This window comes from Delphinapterus leucas, chromosome 12 (assembly GCF_059928025.1).
Source record: "Delphinapterus leucas isolate spDelLeu-1000000601 "Yukka" chromosome 12, BTC_Dleu_Yukka2, whole genome shotgun sequence".
NCBI classification, from domain to species: Eukaryota; Metazoa; Chordata; class Mammalia; order Artiodactyla; family Monodontidae; genus Delphinapterus; species Delphinapterus leucas.
In genome coordinates, this window is record NC_143140.1 from 68,897,681 (window position 1) to 68,923,421 (window position 25,741).

Here is a 25,741-nt window from a genome sequence, read left to right on the forward strand (position 1 = left end):
TATGTTTTTTAGGTCGTTGATCCATTTCTATTTAATTTCTGAACATGATATAGTCAGTTTGTAATACTGTATACGTATATCTGATTGTCCCAGCACCATTTGTTGAAAAGATTGTCCTTTTCCTCATTTTGATGTACCTTGGCAATTTTGTCAACAATCAATTGACCATACACATTTGGGTCAATTTCTAGAGTCTCTTCTGATCTATGACTTACATATCCACCTTTATGAGAATACCAGGTTGTCTTGGTTACTAAAACTTTACAAAGAGTTTTGAATCAGATGACAAAATTCCTTTGACTTTGTTCTTCCTTTGCAAAATTGTTTTGGCTATTCTAGGTCTGTTGTTTAAATTTTCAAATAAATTTTATAATTATATTTTCAATTCTTAAAAGTCTGCTGGCATTTTGAATTGAATCAATAGATCAACTTTCAGAGAATGGATAATAATAATCTGTCAATAATTATTTGACAATAATGATTCTTTCAATCCATGAATATGGATATCTCTTTATTTGGTTTTTACTTTCAGCAGTTGGGGGATTTTCAGTATACAGGTCTCACATATTTTTTGATAAATTCTTCCTTGATTGCTACATATTTTTGTTACTACTATAAATGATATTTTAAATTTTAATTAAGTTATTCATTACTGTTATAGAAATACAATTGGTTTATACTTGGACTTTATATTCTGCTAAACTCATTTAATAGTTCTAACAGCACTTTTTAGAGAGTTTGTCAACTGCAGATGAGATTCTTTTACATCTTCACTTATGATCTTTATGCTCTTTTTAAAAAATTGCATTATTGCATTAGTCAGGGTCACCTGCACAATTATGAATATGCATGGTGATGTGCTCAAGCTTAGGGCAAAAGCTTTCAGTTTTTTACTTTTAAGTACAATTTTACCTGTAGGTTTTTGTAGATGCCCTTTATCAAGTTGAGGAAGTTTCCTTCTATTCTTTTTGTTTGTTTAAGAGTTATCAGAATGGGTGACGAATTTTGTCATCTTTTTATTGCATTTGTTGAGATGATCTTATGGTTTTATTTAATCTTATGATATGGCAAATTACACTGACTACTTTTTTCAAATGTTGTGATATATTCCTGAGATAAACCCCACTGGTCACAGCGTATTATCCTTTTTATATAATGTAAGGCTGATTTCCTAACATTCTGTGGAAGATATTTGCTCTAGATTCAAAAGGGATACTGGTGTAGGTTTCCTGTAATGTCTTCATCTGGTTTTTGTTTCAGGGTACTTAATAATTGCCCCCAAAAAGAGTGGAGAAGTAGTCACTCTTTTTGCATAGTCTGAGTTTATATAGAATTATTATGATTTCTTAAATAATTTGGTAAAATTTATCAGTGAAGCCAGCTGAGAAAACTAGCCACCTGGTTTTCTTTGTGGGCAGGTTTTTAACCACAGACACATTTTTTTAAAAGATATACAATATTCAAGTTATCTGTCTCTTTTTGAGTGAGCTTTGGTAGTTTGTGTCCTTCAAGTAATTTATGCATTTCTTCTAAGCTGCTAAATTTATTGAAATGAAGTTATTTCATACTACTCCCTTATTATCCTTTTAAGCTCTTTAACACATCTGCAGTGAACCCCTCTTATATTCCTAATATTGGTAATTTGTGCTCATTTCCTTTTTTTTCTAATCAGTCTGGTTAAAGGTTGTGCAGAAAAGGGTTAACTCAGCAGCCCTGGTTGCTCAAATCATTCAGATCCCAAAACAGGCCTGTTTTCAGGACCAGCCCGTGGCCGGCTCCTGGGAACTGAGCTCTGAGCCCTTGGAATGTTGTGCTTGATAAAGGTGAATAAATACATAAATCAACTAAAGGATATTATTAACAGCTAGAGAATCTAGAATATTTTCCACCCTTTAAAATTAATTTAACACAAACATTTTCACAAGCTGTCATTCATAAAAGAAGTTATTGCCTCTATTAAATACCAGTTATTAGGATAAAATGAGATAGGAAAAAATAAAGGAATGAAATCAAGGTGATATAAAACTGACAATGATAATGAACAGAACATGATTTAAATTTCCCCCTTTAAAAGGCAAAAATTCAGATGCATCTTCAAAATTAATAATAGCTACAGTTTGAGTGTTTATTCTCTACTTAGCAATTTATATTTACAGTAAGTCCCCTACATAAGAACGAGTTCCATTCTGAGAGTGCGTCCAATTTGTCTTTTAAGTCCAACAAAGTTAGCCTAGGTACCCAACTAACACAATCGGCTATAGACCGCTGCTTTTACGCTTACTTCTAGACATCCTGGGCTTGAAATAAAGATACTGTATTACTGTACCCTATACAGTACTGTAAAGTACACAAAAGCACAACCACTCGTAGAGGATGCACACACGTGACAATATATGCCAGACACGTGAATTAACTAACGTGACTGGACATGAACGCACGTTCGCATCTTTGAAAGTTTGCAACTTGAAGGTTCGTATGTCAGGGACTTACTGTATTTGTTCTACCTATTACTGCTGAGTATCAAACCACTCCAGACTTAGTGGTATAAAATAATAAATCATTCATTTTGCTCTGAACCCAATATATTCTCCTTATTCATCATTCCTCTCATCTTTAGTTCCTGATGCTTTGATTCCATAATCCATCACTTCATTCATCACTCACCATTATCATGTACTTTCCATCCATCACACCTGTCTGGAAAAACTCCAGGTACTATTCAAATTAAGTGACTTTCATCTCTATAACTATAACCAGGCTGTTGAATACTGCTGGAAGAACCACTTCAAAACTTGGCACTATTGTAAACATTTAGTCTACAAATTCAACTGAGACCTCAAAGCTATGGACAATTCTTCTATGCTGCATAATCTGTTCATATGCACTCTTCTGTGGCTATTTCAAACTTCCTTCACTCACCTCTGATGTCCAGTACTGTCACTTATTGACTCACTTTCACAGATAAAAGTCATTAAAAGGGAAGCTGCGGGCTTCCCTGGTGGCGCAGTGGTTGAGAATCTGCCTGTTAATGCAGGAGACACGGGTTCAAGCCCTGGTCTGGGAAGATCCCACATGCCGCGGAGCAACAGGGCCCGTGAGCCACAACTACTGAGCCTGCACGTCTGGAGCCTGTGCTCCGCAACAAGAGAGGCCGCGATAGTGAGAGGCCCACGCACCGCGATGAGGAGTGGCCCCCGCTTGCCACAACTAGAGAAAGCCCTCGCACAGAAACGAAGACCCAAAAGAGCCAAAAATAAAAAAATAAGTAAATAAATAATATTTTTAAAAAAAAGGGAAGCTGCTTGGTAGCAACTTTCTGCTACCAAGTCTACAAATTTTCATGCACCCCAAATGACCTTTTTCTTTTCCTTCTCATTATAAAGAGGTGGGTTGAATTATGGTTTTCTCCAGATATATAAACCATAATTTGAAAAGATAAATGCACCCCAATGTTCATTGCAGCACTATTTACAATAGCCAGGACATGGAAGCAACCTAAATGTCCATCAACGGAGGAATGGATAAAGATGTGATACATATATACAATGGAATATTACTCAGCCGTAAAAACGAATGAAATAATGCAATTTGCAGCAACATGGATAGACCTAGAGATTGTCACAGTGAGTGAAGTAAGTCAGACAGAGAAAGACAAATATCATGATATTGCTTATATGTGGAATGTAAAAAAAGGCTACAAATGAACGTATCTACAAAACAGAAATAGAATTACAGATGTAGAAAATAAACTCATGGTTACCAAGGGGTAAGGGGAGGGGGAAGGATAAATTGGAAGATTGGGACTGACATATACACACTACTATATGTAAAATAGATAACTAATAAGGACCAACTGTATAGCACAGGGAACTATAATGGCCTATAGTAATGGCCTATATGGAAAAGAATCTAAAAACAAGTGGATATATGTATATGTATAACAGATTCACTTTGCTGCACACCTGAAACAACATTGTAAATCAAATATACCCCAATAAAAATAAAAATAAATAAATAAAAAGGTGGGTCTTCTTGTGTTCTAGAAAACTTTCCTCTCCCGCATCATCAATTTCTCCATTATCTTCCAGCTATCAGCGTTTAAATACCTGAATGCAATCAATATCATCTTCACAATATCCCTTTTTACAGCCAAACTTCCTGAAAAGGTTGTCTATACTTGTTGTACTGCTTCACCTTTCTATGAACCTTATATTAAAAAGCTTTGCTCTCTACCCTGCTAATAAACTTTCGAATACTTATTTGGTAAGCAAAAATACTATCTCTGGTTTCCAATCTGAATAGCTTTTAAAGTGTTTCTATATTTTATTAGTCAATGTTATTTTCTCTTGTAATTAGTTTTATTTTTCATGCCTTTTGCTCACTTAGAGATTTAGTATCTTACTATTTATGGCATTTATTTGTGGCATTTCTTTACATGTTAACAATAGGAATGGAACTTACTCATAAGGTTGCTCTGAAGATTGATAGGGTAATAACTATAAAACACTGAAAAGATCCTTCTAATTCCAGAATATAGATGTTCAATAAATGTTAACAATTATTATATATTATTGGCTATATAAAAGAGTATTAGATCTGTGGCTATTAAAAAAAATCACATATTTTCCTCAGTGAATTGGGTTTTAGTTGCATTTGTTTCTGACTCAAAAAAGTATCTTCTACGTCAGATTTATTCATTCAACAAATATTTAGTGAGTCTTCTGTGTGCAGACAGGGAATATTCTCGTTACTTGGGATGTCTCTCATTCCTTTTAAGATCAGAGTATCTTTCTACACTGGAAAACTGAACCAGTCCATTTCTATTTTCTTATTTAGGTATTTGTCTACTAATTTAGATTTTTACATTTACTTTTTTAAGATGTCTGAAGTGTAATTTAATGTGAGATAAAATGAGACTGTAACTGACCTTTTCCCCCAGAAGCTAAAGCAACTCTATCAATACTAGTTCTTGTGTCATAGCTTCTTGAAACACCCGGCCTAAGAAACTTCTACATATTTAACTGGTTTCAAGGCTCAACCAGATATATATATTTTAAATCCTTCATTTTGATTCATGTCTCTGGAAATGGTACTACACATTCAACTAATCCATCTTCAGTAGTTTTCTTGTTTTTTTTCAGGGAGGGAACACTAGAGCAATTCTTTGCTAATTCACATGCTCGCTATTGCCCTCACACTGACTGACAATTTAGGCAAGTAGATTCCTTGGAACACAATTTTCCCCTAAATATTGTAGAGATATTGCTCCATTGTCTTTGGCCTTAGTGTTTTTAGAGAGAAGTCTGAAATGCACTAGATGTTTCTTCTTCTGTTTAGATGTTCGCAAAATTTATCTTTTTTTTATTACAGTTTTCAGATATAGTTCTCATCTCATAAAATTTACCTGAAATGCAAGATGTATTCATCTCTTCCTAGATGTTTTTTTAACCTAAGGAAGGTTTCCTCCTCGTGCTCTTTTTACTGTTTCTGCTCCACTAGTGCTGTCTGGGAACACTTACTTGTAGGTCAAGTATTTCTATATGTCCTTGTTATTTCTTATAGCTTCCATTTTAGTTTCAGCCATTTCTTCTCATGAACAATGCTTCATATTTGTCTGACACATTACTAATTAAATTTTTCCATGGTGTCAATTCTACTACTTAGGCCTGAGATATAGTTTTAAGGAAGCAATGAAGAGAGAACGTGGAGCCTGTGGTTTTAAATCCTTATTCTACAATTCTTACACGATATTAAAAAATATGGCACAAAATTCGTATATGTAGGTTATCCCTGAACAGAAGGACTGCAGGTTGTTTTGATTTTACTCCAGTGTAAGAAAGTCTTTGAAATCTAATGAGTGAAATTTAGCTCATCCATTCTGGTTATTTCTGCTTCACTGTCTTTGACTATTTTACAACTCAGTAGAGAAAGAGGGTTAACATGTAGAAAATTGATAGTAATACAGATGTTTCCTGTCCATAGCTATGTAAATGATTTCTATTTATACAATGCAACTGAATTTTGTCTGTTAGATAAATCTCTGTAAATTAAACCCATCTGAACTGGTTGTAACATCTTACTGGTTCCCTCATTAATTAATGATTTAAATAAAATCTTTGTTATGTGTTAAAAAAAATATATATATATATATATATATATATATATATATATGTATATATAAAATAGCTCCTACTTACTCTATTTCTGCCTATACAGCCCTGGCAAAGATGGTAAGTCGTTTTCTGTTCAGATGTTCATAAAATTTCTCATATGCAAAATAAGAGCTCTAATATCTATTTTCATGATTAACATAAAAATCAGAAATAATATTTGTAAAACTCTTTATCAGAGTGCCTGATAGGCAGTTGAAAAACAGTAAAATGAACCTGCCATTATTACGAATTTTATTATGGCTTTCTCTTTGCCTAATTTTCTTATTTCAGCTTGCTTCCTTTTCAGTGTCAGCCTGTTCTGCACATGGGAGTCCTTGTTCTTGTTCTGAAGAGATCCCATCACTTCATGCCTTATTAAAAGGGGTCCTATTGGGTTGTGGTTAAGAGAATGGATTCTGCAGTCAGACTGTCAGAGTTTGAATCCTGGTTCTACCACTAACTATGCCACTAACTTTGGGTAAGTTACTCAACCTCTCTGTGATCTAGTTTCCCCATCTATAAATGGATATAAAACTTCATAATTTTATTGTTTGTATTGAAAATGAGTGAATATACATAAAATGTTTAGAAGAGTGCTTGAAAGATAGAGAGCACCGTTATCTAGTAAATAAAAGCAGGTATTCCTCCTCTGTTTGCTAAAGTAAATCATTTCAAAAATAGTTTGTTTTCCAGGAATAATCCTCTTCCATTGAGCTGAAAAATCTCTTCCTAAATATTTTTTTTAAGAATACTTATCTCTGAATTAAGAGACACCTTGAATGGCCTGGTGTGTGCCAAAAGAGGCTGAGTAGATTACATTTAATCACCTCCCACTTGTGTGTCCCCAACATCTAAACTGGACCTTGGATAAATGAACATATCTTCTGCCCATTTTCTAGTTATCCATTTAATTTAGCATTCCTGGCCTAAACTGCACCTTGTTCATGCACAAAAAGCCCAGTTCTGACAGTGAGAGAAAGTATGAGTTTCTACTTTGACTGAGTCCATAAAAATATTCTGCAGACAGTTGTGTCCAGGGTTCTTTCTGCTTTTGCCAAATGTACACCACCTTACTCAAGGGGAGGGCATATCCCAGTAAGCAATGCTGCATCGTCCGTATGCCACTCTTCCCTACCATGCTGCACACTGGTACACCAGAAGTGGCATATTCTATTTTAGAGCAGCATCCACTATGGGAGACCTAATCTGATCCATTCTGTCAGCAGTTCTTAATTAGTATGCAGTAGTACTGGTATACTATGAACCCCTCACATGTGTGCAGCTGCATTCTAGCCAATGCTATAACTTTTTTTTTTTTTTTTTTTTTTGCCTCACTTGAGAATATAACTATTACACTGATGGCTGCCAGACAGTATTAAAATGAACAGGTCTCATGACAAAATACAGACTAGGGTAAAATATGATACAAGTAAAATGTAGGATGCATATAACTCATAAAACTCCTGCCAAAGAAATGTATGTATTCTTTGTATCAATTACCAGGACATGCATGTACCAATTACCAGAACATGCATGAAGTTATTTATTTGTGTGGAGATTATGGTCAAAGAGGTAAAAGGTGCAATGGAAATAGCGAGATAGGTTTGAAGAGTGAATAGTGCATTAACTGGGATACTATTACAGACTCTATAATACCTTGGGAATCAGGTTGTAGTTAATTGCTGATTTGTTTAGTATTGCTTTGAGTTCTGTATTTTCAACCCCTTCAAGGGTGCTACCAAAAATTCTATCATTTGAAAGTATACCTCAAGTACAAAAGGATAATTATTTCTTTAAGGTTCCACTGATTTCTCCTGGCTCTGCTGGGTAGAATCAGATGAAGAAGTCTAAATAAAGATAAGCCATTAAATATCCGAAGTAAGATATTATTTCTTAAGTTCTTCACAATTCTGGGTTAAAAATCTTGGTTTTCTTCAAGAACGTGTAATATGGCTAGTTTTGCGTTTCCCTGTTATCCCTAATCACTTTAACCAGTTGGTCTGTTATTCTTGTAGGACAGCACTCAAGAACTCAATACTCAAAGAGTGAAGAGTGAGGCTGATTCTAATGCAAGCTTTACTTTACCACGTTATTGACCACAACACAGATTTACCGTTTTTAATTTCCAAAGTTCCTTGGAGTTTTCATATGAAGGTCATAATTTTATGCAGATATACAAGACACCATTACCAAATGATCAGTTACTCACTGAGATTTTTTCTCCAGGTTTGCCAATTTTTTTCTTCAGTTTTTTTCTTTCACGTATTAGATCATTGTGGGCCTTAAGCAATTCCTCAAAGCGAACTTTGGTCTTCACCTTTGCTTCACTCTCAACTACAAATGATAATGACTCATCTCATTTTCTATGCAACTCTATTATCACACATATTATGTTAAAAAATAAAACCCCCACAGCCTTGTAAATACCCGCATGAGTTAAAAGGATTAGTCCTTCTTTCTTAAAAACTTTTCTTTTGGCTTTGGTGACACCACACTCACCTATATCCATCTTACCTTTCGGGCTACTCCCTCTAAACGTTTCCTTTGCTAAGTTAACTCTTTACTTATGATGCACGGTAGCACCTACGACTGTTACGTGGCCTTAAACAAGTCACTTAACATCTCTAAACTTCATTTTCCTTATGTGTAAAATCGGAATAATCCTATGTCAAAGATCATTTTTTCATGAGAAATGACTAGTGCTTTCCTGGCCAACAATCAGCCTTCAACAAATATTAAAAGGTGAAAGTTGTTTTCCCCTTTAAAACATAAATCAGATCATGCTAGTACCTTGCTTAAGACCCTGTAAGTTTCCCAGTTCACTTAGGACAAAATAAAGCAAGTCCTTCACATGCCCTACATGGTTCTTACTTCCTGGTCTGTCTACCTCTACAGCTTCAATTAAAACAAATATCCCTATAGGGAGGATGGGAGGGAGGCTCAAGAAGGAGGGGATATGGGGACATATGTATGCATATGGCTGATTCACTTTGGTGTACAACAGAAACTAACACAGTATTATGAAGTAATTATATTCCAATAAAGATCTATTTAAAAAAAACAAAAAATAAATATTCCCTTAGATCCCTACATTCTAGCCAGACATCCTTGTTTTTAGCTCTTCTGCCAGAACAAGCAATCTCCCATGTGAAGCTGCTTCCACCTGGTGCAAACTTCCTCTAACTCCTCACAGCTGGCTGGTGTTAAGATACCTGTTCAGTAAGGTAGATAGCTAGTGGGAAGCAGCCGCATAGCACAGGGATATCAGCTCAGTGCTTTGTGACCACCTAGAGGGGTGGGATAGGGAGGGTGGGAGGGAGGGAGACGCAAGAGGGAAGAGATATGGGAACGTATGTATATGTATAACTGATTCACTTTGTTATAAAGCAGAAACTAACACACCACTGTAAAGCAATTATACCCCAATAAAGATGTTTAAAAAAAAAAAGATACCTGTTTAAATGTTGCCTCTAAAGCGGAACATTTCCTGACAACCTCATCTAAATTTCTGTTTCTCACAAGATAGACTGTTCTTTTCCTTCACAGCACTTAACCCAACTTGAATTTGTGTAATTATTTGTATATCTATATACATAAATATACTGTGTCTCTCCCATTATATGAGATAGTTCATAACTACATCCCTAGCTACTATCATGGGGTCTAGCACAGAGCAAGTACTCAATAAACATGTTTCAAATAAATAAATGCTCAATGAATGAATGCCCAAGAGCAGGTATTGGCAAACTACTACCTGCAGGCCAGTCACCTGTTTTAATAAATAAAGTTTTATGGAAACACAGCCATGCCCATTCTGTTAAGAACTGTTATGGCTGCTTTTGTGCCTCAGTGGAAGAGCTGAGGAGTTGTAGCAGAGACCAAACCTAAAATATTTACTAGCTTGCCTTTTAGGAAAAAGTTTGCCACAGTCTAAAGTGAAAAATCCATTTTGATAATAAAAAATAAAAACTAACCATATGTTGTTATCATTTACCTTGCCCAGCTGAGTCCCAAATTGCCAGCCAATGAATACATATTAACCTTAATCACCAACATTACATAGAAAGCTAAATATCAAACTATGAAGTATCTCTAAATGTAATTTTCGGTTGATGACATCTACTTCATTCCTTAATTGAAGAATCCCTTAAAATAATCCAAACTTTAAAATAAATAATATGTACTGCATAGATAAATTTCATAGAAATCTTACCAGTGGGCATATCTCAGCTTCATGGAGAGCATTGAGTTATAGTGTAAAGCACTGATTCAATAAGGATCCTATTAAAACAAAGAGGATTTATTTGTAATATGGAATTTCCAAATAAAAATTATAAAATACTCTTCACACAAGATTATGTGATTGTCTACTACCTCATCAGGTTTATACCAATAAAACTAAGTTCTCTTATTACAACCTTATGTAAATGACTTAAATATATCTGAATCAGTTTAGAGTCTTAAAGTAAAGCAAACTGGATCATAATTGAGTAAAATATGTATATATTTGAAACAAAAAGTAAAAAAATTTTTGAAAGGCAATAAACATCTTAGTATATTAATACACCTTTTAAAGTATTTTAAGTAAAAAAAAATGAACACTTCTATGTACTTTTGAGAAACCAAACTCCATATCAGAACTGACTTTCCCAAGCACATACAGTATTACACTAGTAAAGTATGCTTCTGGGTAGCACATTCACAGATAATTTAAATATTTCTGTACCTGCCACTGAAAATGCTGCAACAAAGAAGGTTAAGCACAAGCATTCATTCCATCTTCTCAAATAAATACCTGGGTGTGTTTCACTGTGTATCAAAACCATGGATAAACTCAGTATATATATTCTTAAATTTCCAGTTTTTGTAAAAGATGAGGGTGTGTGTCCAAAACAGACATTAATTCTCACATTAGAACACAATATGCATACATTTTTAAGAATAAAAATGAAGACTGTTAAAAAAAAATTGATTTGACTCAACAATTATCAGTTAAGGTTGCAGATCCCTGGGGATCCACATTCGTGTTCCTTTAGTATTAGGAGTACCTTGGACAGAAAAGTCTGATAACAAATGCTAAAAAGAAAATAATGATTATACAAATACACTAATTATGTGAGTTAACTTCTGTAACAACTATCCGGTATACAGACAAAATAGACATCATTAAATACACAGAGTAAAACCTCCTATTCTTTATTGATAGGGAACAGCATTAACTCTTTCTAGAAGATAATAGATCCAATAAGCCTGATCATCTTTCCAATCTACCCCAAATTAGAAAAGAGAGAGGCTGCAAAGACAACTGTATCAGTAATTGAAACCTGACAGCACATAAGTAGAAAAAAAAAAATAAAGCAATTAAGGATTTAATATTTATAGTATTCCATGGTGATTCAATATATAGGAAAATAGCTGAACTATATTATGACTGAGTCATCAAGAAAAGGTTTACTTATATTCTTCTGTTTTATCTTCAGCAGAAAATGTATGAGATTTTAGACAGATTAAATAAAAACTACTGAAGAGATAGAACAAAGAGTCAAGGATGATTCTCTTTTTCAAAAGGAAATAATTAGACCAGTAGTATCATTAATTGGAATATAGTGCAGTATAGCACAAGTGTAGTGAAGTAGTTTAAAACACAAGTCCTGGAATTACTGTAATCTCCCACGGTTACTTGTATGGGCTGGGCAATGTTTCCTCATCTGTAAAATCAGTCTAACGGTGACTATTCAAAGGGCTGTTATAAGAGTTAAATGATTAAAAGGTTAAAACAGTGCCTTAGAACAAGCATCAATAACATTAGCTACAATTATAATAGATACTTCTTATGGGGACGCTCAGTGAGCTTTAGCGGGGCATGCTGAGCTGGATATCTGACGGGTATTAAGCAGCTATAAGCATTGGCTCTATTGTCAGATTCCTGGATTCAAACCTCAGTTCTACCTGTCAGTAGATTAATCTCAATTTCCTACTCTTTCAAAAGAGAATGATAACAGTAAATCACTTACAGTGTTTTTGTAAAGATGAAATAAGAATATGCAGGTAAAACACTAGGCACAATGCCTAGAGCATGGCAAGCTCTTCAAAAATGATAGCTATTATTACTGTATACACATATAGTGTATGTGTGTGTGTGTGTGTGTGTGTATGTGTATGGAGATTCATATAAATATATATATATAATTAGTTTATGTTTGGTAGGTGATATAGTAATCCAGCAAGGAGATAAGAGTCTGAAGATCTGGGCATCATTTATTTATATTTGTGATGGTTTTAAGAAAAAAAAGGGCCAAACACAGAATTCTGGGAGCCCACAAAAAAAAACTAAAAAGACATCAGGGAGATAGATGAAAAACTGGCAGAAGTAACCAAAGGAAAAAGAGTTTCAAGAAAGAAGTGGTCTACACTGTGTGGTACCAAGAGTTCTTGCAAGATTTGAAGAGTGTCCACTGGATCTGCAGTCAGGAAGTCACGTGTGCAAAGCTTTTTGTGGAGGGACAGAAACCTGGCAGCCACAGGTGGAGGAATGAACGGAAGGTAAGACCTGTAGAAGAAATGTGTAGATAATTCTTTCTACAATTCTGCTTCCAACTGTCTCCCTCCACCCTGCACAGGCAGTGACATGAGGCAGTAGCTTTGAGGTACAGAAAGACTATGGAAGGATTTTGCTGTTTGTTTTAAGACTGCTTCCATGCCTCCATCACACTACCCTTAAAAAATAAACCACCAGAGGAATTTTCTAAAATACAAATGTGATGGAATCATTTCTTTGTTTAAAACTCTTCAGTAGCTCCAAATACTGGAAAACATGAGGTCCTTCCCATTGGGGTCCAAAGCTACTAGTGAAATGACCCCTTGCCTTTCTCCACCTCCCCTTCTCTAGCCACACTTCCACATTGTGGGCTCCAGCCCTGTGAAACCACTTGCAGGCCCTCAAATGTGCCAAACTCTTTCTTGCCTTTGTACCATTACACATACACTCCTCTCTCCTGAAAAATGCCCTTCCTCTCTTGTCTAACTCCTAACTATCCTTTGACACTAAATGCAAATAGTATTGAGACAGGCTAAGACCTGGGACCTGGGTCCCTTTACTGGTGTGTCTGCACCTGGACAAACATAAACTATAAGGGACTAAAAACAACTGCATGCATGTACAGTTGGGGTAAAATCATGAACAGTAAGATACAAAAGGGCCAAAACCCAACTTCTGAGGTGCTGGGAACAAAAGCAGCAGTATACTGTGCAGGATCCCTGCACACAGCACCACCAAGGGGGTGGGCAGAACACCTAAGCCACGCCTCCGGCCCAGCCCACAAATCTGGCCCCAACCTCTCCCCATTTAAGGAACCAGCTCTGCCCCACATCCCGACCCACCACCCAGTTTCCCGTTTTCACTCCCTCGTGAAACAACGGAAGTCCCAATAAAGCCTCACCTAAACTTTTTGTCTGCCCTCGTATCAATTTCTATTGATTAAAGAGTCCAAGGACCCAGGTCAGTATCAGTATCTTCTCTAGGGAGCTCGCTAACTTTGAGGGGTTAGAGACAGTCTCCATAAATAAACAAGATTCTGAAGATGGTTTTAAAAACTTTTGGTATTTGAATTTCTTTCAAATGTATATTTTTAAAATTTCCCAGAGTCCTCATAACAAGCAATTTTCTTCCTGAAAGCCCAAGTAGTAACAGCAATCATTAAATATGTCTCCTCTGTGCTCCGACAGCGCCTTGATCTTCATACCTCCTACCTAGGCCTTGAATTTTCACTCTGGTAAAACCTTCTGTGACCGTCCCCCACCAAACTGCTAGCTTGTGGAGCGCTAGGCCTGTGCTCTCTTCATCTATGTATCCCATTTTAAAAGTGGGGGGGGCAGTAATAATGGTTCTAGGGTCAAAATGAGTCAGGCTTAAGCTTTTTTTTTTTTTTTTTTCTTTTAACTGGGAAATTAAAATGGCACCTACTTTATTGTAAGGAGAAAAGGAAATACTGAAAAGCAAAGTTATCAGCACAGTGGCTGGCCCATTACTTTATGTCCATTATTATAGTATTAAAAATAAACAATTATGCAATAGACAAAAAATATTAAATAAGTTATGTATTTACATTGTTTACTACTATTTAGTAGTCTAATGTACAATCCAATTAGTAAACACTAATATTAATTTAATGATAAACATAGCAAATACATTACAGAAATGATCATCTCTAAATGGTACTGTGTACTATGGCAAATACATTATAGAATGACTAATATTTGATAAGATCATCAGCAAAAATTAAGGTCAAACTTAAAATGACATCTGTGAATCTCATATATGTCATTATATTTAAAAGCTTCTCCCTCACAAACCCTTTTACAGGACCTGCTAAGAGATACAAAATAGGGAAATTAACTGCATTACATTTCATCTCATTTTATGTTTTCTCTAAACACCTGATTATCGGCTAATAAATGACTAAAGATCAAGGGAAGAAAAAGCAGAGGCTTGGATGATTCGCTCCTTGACCGAATTTTACAGCACGGGATAAAAGGAAACAAACAAAACCCGTATACATAATTCAACTAATATATCAGAATAGTCTCCATAAATATATAAGGTTCTAAATACGATTAAAAAAACTTTTGGTATTTGAACTTCTTTCAAATATATATATTTTTAACTTCTCAGAGTGCTCATAATAAGCAATCTTCTTCCGGAACGCCCAAGCAGTAACAGCAATCGTAAACGCAACAGGTGGAAAAACTGTTAGCATCCTTTTCTCAAAAGAAGGAGAAGCCATATGCTCCAGTCAGTAGATGTTTTCACAGTAATGCGGAAATGTAGCACAGCCATTTGGCAGGGATCCCTAAATAGTATACGTTTTCTTCTATTTGTATACATATCGAAACGACCCTGTTAATGTAACTATACTCTTAGAAACGTAACACATCGATCACCTTTTCTCAGATGTAATTAAGAAGGTATTTCACGGGTTCAAGATTCAGCACCAGGTTGACACCCTAAAAGGAAATAAACGTATGTACTTAGTGCGCATCTGATTTAAACGCTGTTAAACCAGAACCGGGAATAGGAAAGGCAAAGATTGTATTCACTCTTTCACGACACCACGCTCAGCGTTCCGGTGAAAAGGAGCCCAGGAATGGGAGATGAAAAGTTAAGTACGAAGAGGTAACTCTCGGAAACCCCATCCCTCCACTCTGCCGCGCTCGGCGAGTCAGACTGCAGTGGTGCAGGGCAGCCCCCGCCCGGCCTCCCCGGCCCGCCGCCCCCGCGCCTTAGGACCCGAGCAGCCCTCCACGCCACTGTCCCCGAAGGGGGCCAGGGCAGGCCGAGCGACCGAGCCCGGGCTCCCGCCACCAGCAGGCCTGCAGGGTACTCACGGAGAAGAGGCCGCAGACCTGCCCAGGGTCCCGCCGGAGCCGACGCCGGGACCGTGCGGGGTGGACTGAGAACTAGACGGCCGCACCGCCACGCCAGCCGCCAGCCACCCGGGCTCTGAGCACCCGCTGGGTGCCGCAGTGTGGGCAGTGCGCCGCCAGCTGACGTCAGCGCCTGCCTACGCCGCCGTTCCCATGACAACCGATGCTGCGTCGACTCACCGCCTAGACCTCTGCAGGGCCTCGGCGCCCCTCCGCGGCCCCGCCCCCTCCCACAGCCCCGCCCCCTCGCTACCTAAGCCTGGGCCCAGAGGCCCTGCAGTGCGGCGTCTGCGGAACGGAGGCCGCGCGCGCGCTCGCGCGCCCGCCCGCGGGCCCTCAGGCTGCGGCCGGGCACGCGCTCAGGGGCCGAGCGCTGGACTCTTCGACCCCGCGCGGAAAGCTCCAGGCCGCCGCCCTCCAAGGAGAAGCAATACGTTTACTCTGGAGCGGGAAGAGACCATGGAAATGCTCAGGTGCTTCTCGGAGCCTGCTCGTGTCCCCACTGTCGCCCCGAAGAAGCGCTCTGCTCCTCAGAACTATAGCCAGCGCTGGGAAAAACGGGAGGTGGCAAAGCGAGATGGAGGCTGTGATAGAACCCGCCAAGGCTAGGAAATATGAATGAGGCAAAGAAACACTCTCGTCATCCCCCAGGCGATCGCGCCCACGAAATGAAACCTTTTAAACGTGGAGAATGCAGAGTTGTACTACAGACCAAATCTTAAGGAAAAAATTGTCCACGATTCATCTGGTGCTGAGTTATCTCACTCTGTGTTTAAAGCAGAACAGCAACCCCCCAAAAGTCATCTTTTGCTACACCCAGTGCCCCCTCCCACCTTCTAATTTTTGCCACAGCGCCATCTTTATCTCTGAGTCACCAGGGATGGAAAAATACTAGTCAAGTCACTCCCGGACTCTTGAATTTTCTGCAGTTGTAGTCACACACTAAAACCTGTTGCTTCGTTTGTACGGTAAGAGTATTATGCATATTTCTTTGGAGGCCTGCTTTTCCATTCCTATTAGCATCACCGCACCCTACAAAGCATATCTCATTTGTTTCTCCAAATCCTGTGAGAAATTTCTCAAGTCAGTGAGAAATATTACCAATCCAATAGATGTTCATCTTTCCACTTAAAATCTAATTCTCTTTCTGGATCTCTGTCTTGGTTTTATCCTCCCAGTGTTCTAGTTAAATGCCTGTAGACCAACCTAAATGCCTCTTAACATCAAATCAGGTCCATTCTACCTTTTTAACACCCCCCAGGGTATAGTCTGTCCATCTTAACTCTACTGCCTCCTGCCAAGTTTCATCACTTCTCACAGGGATTATTGTGAGATGGCCTCTTTACCAGTCTCTTGACTCCAGTTTTGATCACTGAATTCCATTCTGCACACGGCTACCAGAATGACCTCACTAAAAATGTAAATCTGATAATTCCACTCTCCTGAAAATTATTCAAAGATGATCTGTAGGAGAAAGTCGAGTTACTTTGCCTAGGATACAAGACACTCCATCTCCCTGACTAGTTTCATCTCTCGTTGCATTGTTTCAATTTTATGCTTTAGCAATATTGAATTACAATTACCATGCAAACCAATCCATACCCTTTCATGCCCCAGTTCTTGCATACTGTCCCCTCTCCCTGAAGAATCCTTCCTTGTAAACTCCTACTTCTCCATGTCTCAGCCCAAATGTTGTCCATCCTTTGAATCTTAACCAGGTTGACTGATTTCACCAAACATTCCTGCTATATATCTCGTTATGCTTTGGATACTGATTCTGTAAGTTATATTTTAATTGTTTGCATTATACCTTAATTTTCCAAGCCGCAGTATCTACCACAGTACATATCAAGTAGTTGGTACTTCATAAACATTTGTTGAATGAATAATAGATGACATATATTGGCTTTGCATTGTAGGTGTTTTATGTACTTTTCATCTGTCCTCACAACTGTGACGTAACGACCCACTTTACAAAGAGAGGTTATAACTCTAGCTGCTCATTATTAGGCATTTTAATAACACATTCCCCAGTCTATCAGACTGGCTGAGATGTACACCTGCTATCATCTCTTGCCTGGACCTTACAATAGCTTACAGAGGTATGCATGTATGTGGGGGGGGATGTGGTCAGGGAATGTTTCATAGCAGAAGTGACATTTAAGTAAAGACCTAAACAATGTGTAGAGTTGTCCAGCTTGGGAAGGGTTTCTGGGTAGAAAAAAATGGAGTATAACCCTCACTAAAAGAAAGCTTGGCATAATCCAAGAACCAGCATGGCTTACTGAAATGTTGAGAATGAGACTGGGGGCTTTTGGAGGAAGTAAGACAAGAGAGATAAGCAAGTTATGAAGAGACCCAGACAATATGTTGTGAGGTCAATGGGGTACCATTGAAGGGTTTTAACCATGGAGTAAATGGTCAACTTTTCATTTCAGAAAGATAACTCTGACTGTAGTGTAGAAACATGGATGGGAAGAAAGCAAATATAGATCCAGGAATATCAGTTAGGACGCTGTTGTTTTAGACCAGTCCATGTAAGAGATGATGGTGGTATGCGCAAGGCTAGGAGCGGTCAGAATGGACAGAAGTGTATCAGTTCAAGAGATTTGGGGAGGTAGAAAATGTTAGGACTTGGTGATTGATTGGATGGAGGAATGAGTGATAGGAAAGAATAGAAAATGATAAACAGCTTCTTCCCTTGCCAGGTGAAGAGGTGGCAAGCACGTCAGGGCCACAATGGTTACATGAAATGGGAGTGAGGAAATAAGTATATATATTGAGACTAATGGGAGCCAAGTGTCTCTGACAGAGAAGGGAGTTACAAATAGGAAAAAAAGGAATTCCAGAATGACTTTTGTGGTAGTAGTGGATTGGAATTGGTTAAGTCAGTGTGAACTCACAGTTTTCAATATATATATAAACACATACAGAAATAAGTGTAGATAAAAGTATTTGCATACTTGTGTGTATGTGTGTCTCCTGTCTATCTATCTATCCATCTATCTGTCTATCTATATTTTTCTATCTCTCCCCTCGCTCTCTGTTCAAAAGGTCTAGGAGCATGATATCCTAGAAGCAGTAAGCACATAGAACCTAGATCTTGGTTTCTAAACACCATTCTCCACTAAAAGGGACTAGAGATGCTGGAGAGATGGCTGATTCAGAGCAGGAGTATGGCAAGTATAACATGACCCTGGAAAACCTTTTGGCACCAGAAATTAAAGAAGCTCTCACAGAATGATGGAACAAATCAAGGGGACAAAGAAGTCAGCTTGGAGGGGCCCCCATTAGCCACATCTGGGTCAATCTGAGCATCACTATAATAATGTTAATAAGTTATGATCCGCTGAAGAAAATAAGAATACTTGAGTCCATGCTGACATAAATACATGAATTTTTAAAAATGGGGATAAAGAAAAGCTCTTCCTTACATTAGACTGCCAACTAATAAATGTAGAGAGAATGATATAGGTAGAAACATCACCATTTGGCAACCATTATAGTAAAAACTGATTCAGGCAAGAATCATCAATGTATGCTAAAACTAGAGGTTGAGAGTTTTAAGAGATTATACACACACATATATATGTATATGGTAAGAAACCTTAGAACACACTGTTTTGATATTCCTGCCAAAAAATGCATAGCCTGAATCTAATCATGAAGAAAGATAAGACAACCCCGAACTGAGGGACATTCTACAAAATGATAGACCTGTACTCTTCAAAAGTGTCAAGGTCATGAAAGACAAAGGAACGTCTAAAGAACATTTTCGGTTTGTAACAGACTAAAGAGACCTGACAATTAAATGGACCATATGATTCTGAATTGGATCTTTTTGCTATAAAGGATATTACTGGGACAGTTGACAAAGTGTGTATGGGGGTCTGTGGACTAGATGGTAGTATTTTAAGAATATCAGTTTCCTGATTTTGATGACTGTATTCTGGTAATGTAGGAGATACCTTCATTTCTAGAAAATACACACTGAAGAGTTTAAAGGTCATGAAGCTTCGTGTTTACAGTTTACTTAAATGGTTCAGAAAAAAAGCATATATAAAAATATAAGTCAATAAAAATATAAATAATATACATACAGAGAGAGAACAATGAAGCAAATGTAATATATCAACAATCGGAGAATTTGGGCAAAGATGTTCTTTATACTATTCTTGCAATTTTTTTTTTTTCTGTAAGTTTAACAGTATTTTAAAATTATAGAAAATGGTTTTAATGTACTGAGGTTTCTGGCTTAGGTACCTGGATGGAGAATGGCTAATTAATTAACAATGAAAGGCAGGAAGAGCAGGTATGGAGGAAAAGATGTTTGTTTTCAGTAGGATAATATATCCAGTAGGCATCTGTGTATGTAATTAACATATTCATGAGCCCCATTCACACTGGAGAAAGCTAATATGCTGCTTTCACTTCCATTAACCAAGAGTTCAAGACTGAGGACACTCTACTAGTACTAGGAGAGGCAAACAATTGAGTAGTAGTGGTGGTAATTATCATAAAATTGGCTAATCATTCATGAAAATAGATTTAGGGTATTTAAAACATTAAATAAATATAAATAGCGAATTTATTGAATAAAACAAAAATATGGTTGATATACAAAATATTTATCCCCGGTACAGAATTGCATTAAACCAGTTAGAACAGATGGTGGCCTTACTGCTTGTATTAGCTTGCTAGGGCTGCCATGCAAAGTACCACAGACGGGGTGGCTTAAACAACAGGAATTTATTTTCTCACAGTTCTGGAGGTTAGAAGTCCAAGATTAAGGTGTTAGCAAGGTGTGGGTTTCTTCTGAGGCCTCTCTCCTTGGTGTGTAGATGGCTGCCTTCTCCCTGAGGCTTCATATAGTCTTCCCTCTGTACCTGTGTGTGTCCTAATCTCCTCTTCTTAGGACGTCAGTCATACTGGATTAGGGCCCACCCTAATGACCTAATTTTAACTTATTTATTTCTTTAAAGACTTTATCTCCCAAAATAGTCACATTCTGAGGTTCTAGGGGTTGGGATTTTAACATATGAATTTTGGAGGGTTAACTTAGCCCATAACACTGCTGGAGAAGGATTCTGGAAGCTTAACAGAATGCAGTGATGGGACCTTGTTTGGATTCTTGTTCAAAACTAACTTTATAAAGACATGTCTTAGGCAATCCCAGATTTTTCAGTATGGGCTAAGTATATACAATATTAAGGAATTTTTGTTTTAGATGAAAAAATGGTATTGTGATAATATAAGAATGTGATCATTTTAAGTCTATACAGTAAAATGACAAGATGTTTGAGATTTGCTTTAAAATATTCCAGAAAACAAACAAACAAACAAACAGGTGGGGGAAAGATAACACATATCTATCTAAATTTTGATAGCTGTTGAAGCTGGCTGATAAGTACCTGGTATTTTATTGTACTTTTTCTTTGTGTGTTTGGAAATCTTCATAGTAAACAGGAAAAACAAAAGTAAGAAAACTCACGTTACAGAGAGTTTAAAAGACATAGAATCAAGGAGAAAGGAAAAAATAAGCAGTACCATTCCCAAAGAGACTCTCAGTTAACTTTTTTGGATTTTTTTTTTTTCAGTCTGTTTTCCATGCATATTCTAATTTTGGTCATATCTTATGTAAGCTGTTTGTTTCTGCTTTCTTGAATTAACATTATGTTATACCTTTCCATGCAATTATACATGCCATATAAACATCATTTAAATTCTAACTTTGTTAATAATGTTCATATGTGCTTACAGAAATTCAAACAATCATCCAGATGTTTATAATGTGGAAAGTGAAAGTCTGCCGTATGTAAATCACTGACAATAGTCTTTTACATATTCTTCCAGACTTTCTTTCACATATATACTAAATATACTAAACTATAAAGACAACTTCATACTATAGATTTTGTCCTGCCACATCGTTTTTGTGTTTATCATGTATTATTATTCCAGAGGGCTTTTTATGTCAGTAATATACATCTATTTCATTCATTTTAATGATTCATACTATGTTATTTTGACTCCAAAGTTTCTTTATCAATTATAATAAAAGTGCCAAATATGGTGGGTTTTTAAAATTAAGAGAACTTTTATTTAAGTCTTTCATATTATTATTAGGTTTATTCCTCAGTATTTTATATAATTTTAGTGCTATTTTTAATGCAGTCAATTCTCTTAGTATATTTTCTGACTGGTGATTGCACATTTTCCTGCTTTTCCTCCTCCTAAGTTACCTTTGCTAGTTTTTGCTTATCTTCTTTACCTCTTGATATTGGAACATCCCGGAGCTAACCTCTTGGACCTCTTCTCTATACTTACTCCTTTGGTGATTTCTTCTAGTTTGTAAAACCCCATGGTCATACAGACTACTCCGAAAGATATCTCCCCAGCCCATGCTTCTCTCCTGAACTTCAGACTCATTTATCCAAATTCATGCTAGATATCGCTATTTAGATGTCTAATAGTATCTGAAACTTATCTTTTCTGACACTGAACTCCTAATCTTCCGCCTCCTCAGACAAACCCCACTTGAAGCTTTCTCCATCTCACATAATGGCAACTCCATTTTTTTCCAGTTACTCAAGCCAAACACCAAGCACCTTGGAGTAATCTTTGACCTTTCTCCTTTTCTTATAACCCATATGCAACCTATCAGGTTAATATAGATTTAAATCCGAATCCCATGTAAGAAAGGCCACATTTATAATTCAAAGGGGAGGGTTTTTTTTTCTCTACCCAAATTTTAGCCTAGACGTTCAAGCCTCCTTGTCTCCCTTTGCTAGTGTAGTCTTTTGAGGATTCCAGTTTTATGCAAAGATCTCAGTTCCTATGCTGAGCAAGGCCTCATCTCCTGTGTCTTGGGAGGCCATTACATTCTCGGACTACATTCAGGGTATCAGCAAATGCCTCGAGGTTAGACACATCTTCAGTGCCTGCTTACCACACTTGTTTCAGTTCTCTCTTCTCTTTGGCCCTTGAGAATTTCATTTGCTTTTCAATGAGTTCAATGATGCAATTTAGTCAGCATTTCTAGCTGATTTTCAGAAGTTTTTTTTGTTTTTGTTTTTTCACAGACTATCTCTTTGACATATTGGGTAAAAAGGAATTCCTTCTCTCTCAACTCTTAATACATGTTGCAGGGAATTTTATGAGTTAATAGTAATTATCTTGTAATAGTGATTGTCATTCAAGCTTAGCCGATGACTTGCTGAAGGAATTGAGCCTCCTTTATAAACTTTCTGTAGGGTGGCGTGCTAAGAAAACTTGATGAACCTGTAGATATGGGTTAGGTCAGAATTCACTGAGCTTCCCACAGTGTATAAAGCTATTTATAGATTTGTTGTCTACATGTGAATACCATTTTATTAGGAGAATGTTTCGATTTGGGTCTCAGGGGGCCCCATGAAAAACAAACTGCTGCAGAGACTAAGGAAAGAAAAAGAAAAAAAAAAATTCAGCATAAACTGAATCCAGGTCTCTACAGCGGTGAGCACTAGATGGCAACAAATCGATATGTATCATTATTTGTGCCTAAAAGATCCCAGTTTAAAGATATGTAAGGCCTTAGGCACCCATTTCTTATCCAAACCACTTAATTTACTAATGTTTAATCTACTACTAGTTTGAATTTGTAAGAGTTGGTGAGATGCATTCAACACTAGGGCTGAAAATATAGTCTCTAGATTAATAAATACAGTAGAGAATGGTGCTTATACTACCAGAGTCTTTTTATCAACACTTACAAGAGTCCAGAGCTCTTTCCTGTCATTAAAGATCACCCTCTAAGCTTATCTTTCGTCTGTGACCAGAGACCCTCTGGTTGGACAAAAGGCACCTTTTGGACACTCATTCCTCTTCCTGAGTTATAAGACCTCTTGTGATTGCTAATGCTTAAAATTTCATCTTATTGTTCAAATGGTATCTATTTAGTAGATTGAAAACTAGCTTCATTTCTCTTATGAAGTGTGAAAGGAGGGGCTTCCCAAGCCCTGCTATGACTAATTACCAGGCCTCCTCTGAGGGACTCAGGTCAGATATCTCTACCGCAAGTGAGAAGGGACTTTCCTTGTTTGCAGATGTAAGATTATCTTGGTATACTTAGTATGTAAAATTTTTAAATACATAATTTAGCTTCATGATCCTATTCTTCTCTCCTTATCTAAGATAATTTATAACTTTATGTGTAGGGGAGCAAAATTTGCCATCCCAAAATGTCCTTTTGGCTTGGGGATTATTTCAAGCTGAAAATAATCAAGGCCCTAAAGACTCAGGAAGAACCCTTAACTTTCCCCCAACAGCCTAAAAAAATTTAGATGGAGGGCCTGTCCCAGCGTTCACCAGACACGTCTGCCAAGAGTGTGGACTAGGCGTGGTGAGGGAGACTCGGGCTGGGCTGAGAGATCAGAGTTCACTCTGGGTCCCATGTTTGCCAAACATTTGCTTTTCCATCTCCATGTCAATTGCCTTCCTCCCCTTTGAGGTCCCAAGACACTATCCCCAACATCCTGTTTTGTCTTAAGCGGAAGATTGTATTTAAAGTGAGGGCTTTAGCCATTTTGGTAAGTTACTCGGTTCTCCTGGCTCTCTCCCGTGTATACATGTTATTAAACTTTTGTTTGATTTCATCCTGGCAATCTATGTGAATTTAATTCTTGGACCAGCCAGCAGAACCTAGAAGCGTAGAGGAAAATTTCTTCCTCCCCAACATATGTCTTTTAAAATGCTTAGAACAAATTATTATTAATGTGTTAATAGTACATAAAGACTTGTAAGGGAAAATGACAAATCCCTGGTTCACCACTTCCTTCCCAAAGTGCTGCCCTTGAGAGTAAACTGCTTTAAACATTTTCTGTATTTTTTTTCTTCCAGTGATTACCTCTCTCTTATCACCATTTCTTATTTTGTGAGTTTTAAATATTATCTTAATCTACTGCTAAGAGATAATTTAACTCATTTGCTTCACCTTCTACCTTCCTTAACCATCTCTTCCCAATAAGTCATATAAGGAGACAGTAGAGTATAATAGATAAGAGCACACACTCTGGAATCCCACTTCTGCCATTTACCAGCTGTGTGACCTTAGGCAAGTTACTCAATCTCTCTGCACCTTTTTCCTCTTCTGTAAAATGGGGAAAATAATAGTCCATTCCTCAGAATAACTATTTATTATGAGAATAAATGGATCAATACATCTAAAGCAGTAAGCAAGTGTTACTGTTATTTAATTCCTTTTTTGGTTATCTTTGTAAGTTTAAATAATATACATATTCCTTTTTGGTCATGCCACAGCTTTTGGGATCTTAGTTCCCTGACCAGGGATCGGATCCGGGTGAAAGCACAGAGTCCTAACCATTGGACCGCCAGGGAATTCCCCATATCCCTTTATTTTTGATCAACTATGTATTGTATCTCTTGTTACCACATCTTTTAAGATGAAGATACTGGCAACCTTACACTTCCTTTTCACCGCCTCCCCCCTTCCACACCTCAATCTCACCTCCCATATTTTCCATCTTTTAACTGGATGTTTTGTTTTCTGGGACATTTACTCAGTTTTATTTTCTAACCATCTATTGAAAATTTTACTTTAATTTTACTCTAAAATCTGAGAGTTTTACGTGATCTCTAGTGTTTATTTTTATTTGATTTTAAATATTAAAAAGCTTACTGACTGGGCTTCCCTAGTGGCGCAGTGGTTGAGAGTCCGCCTGCCGATGCAGGGGACACGGGTTCATGCCTCGGTCCGGGAAGTTCCCACATGCCGCGGAGTGGCTGGGCCCGTGAGCCATGGCCGCTGAGCCTGCGCTCTGCAAGGGGAGAGGCCACAACAGTAAGAGGCCCACATACAGCAAAACAAAAAACAAAAAACAACCTTACTGACTCTTGTGTTAGTTAGGGTCTGGGCAGGGGACAAAAATTACCACACCAGTAATTTGAATTGAGAAACTAATTGTGAACTAAGTAAATTGTGAACTCAGTAAAAGATGTATTCACCACTAAAGTGGGTAAAAGAGAACTCTAAGGTATACAGAGGTAGTACCTGCAAAGAGCTACTACTACTCCCAAAGTTGAGGGAATAGTGAATAAGGAAGGAACTTGGAACCTCCAGAGGAGGAGGTCCAGAGGTGGAGTTTCAACTTCTGAGGAGGGGGCGTGGT

The 25,741-nt window shown here is 37.5% G+C and overlaps 1 protein-coding gene across 10 annotated transcripts in view; it reads right to left on the reverse strand.

The window, feature by feature from the left end:
- The window catches only part of AHI1 (Abelson helper integration site 1), a 218,610-nt gene extending 202,814 nt beyond the window's left edge, over positions 1-15,796 (reverse strand). For 6 of the 10 annotated variants that reach the window (XR_016395215.1, XR_016395214.1, XM_089922020.1 and 3 more), the window contains exons 1-4: positions 15,537-15,796; positions 15,093-15,155; positions 10,366-10,433; positions 8,362-8,486 (exon numbers count right to left, since the gene is read on the reverse strand). Coding sequence is in view for 5 of the 10 variants with exons in the window: in XM_089922020.1 (XP_089778146.1) it covers positions 8,362-8,486; positions 10,366-10,375 (135 nt within the window). In the remaining 5 variants the exon portion in view is untranslated. The other 4 variants (XM_089922023.1, XR_016395216.1, XR_016395218.1 and 1 more) reach the window with 4 other exon arrangements.
- Between the last annotated feature and the right edge of the window lie 9,945 nt (positions 15,797-25,741).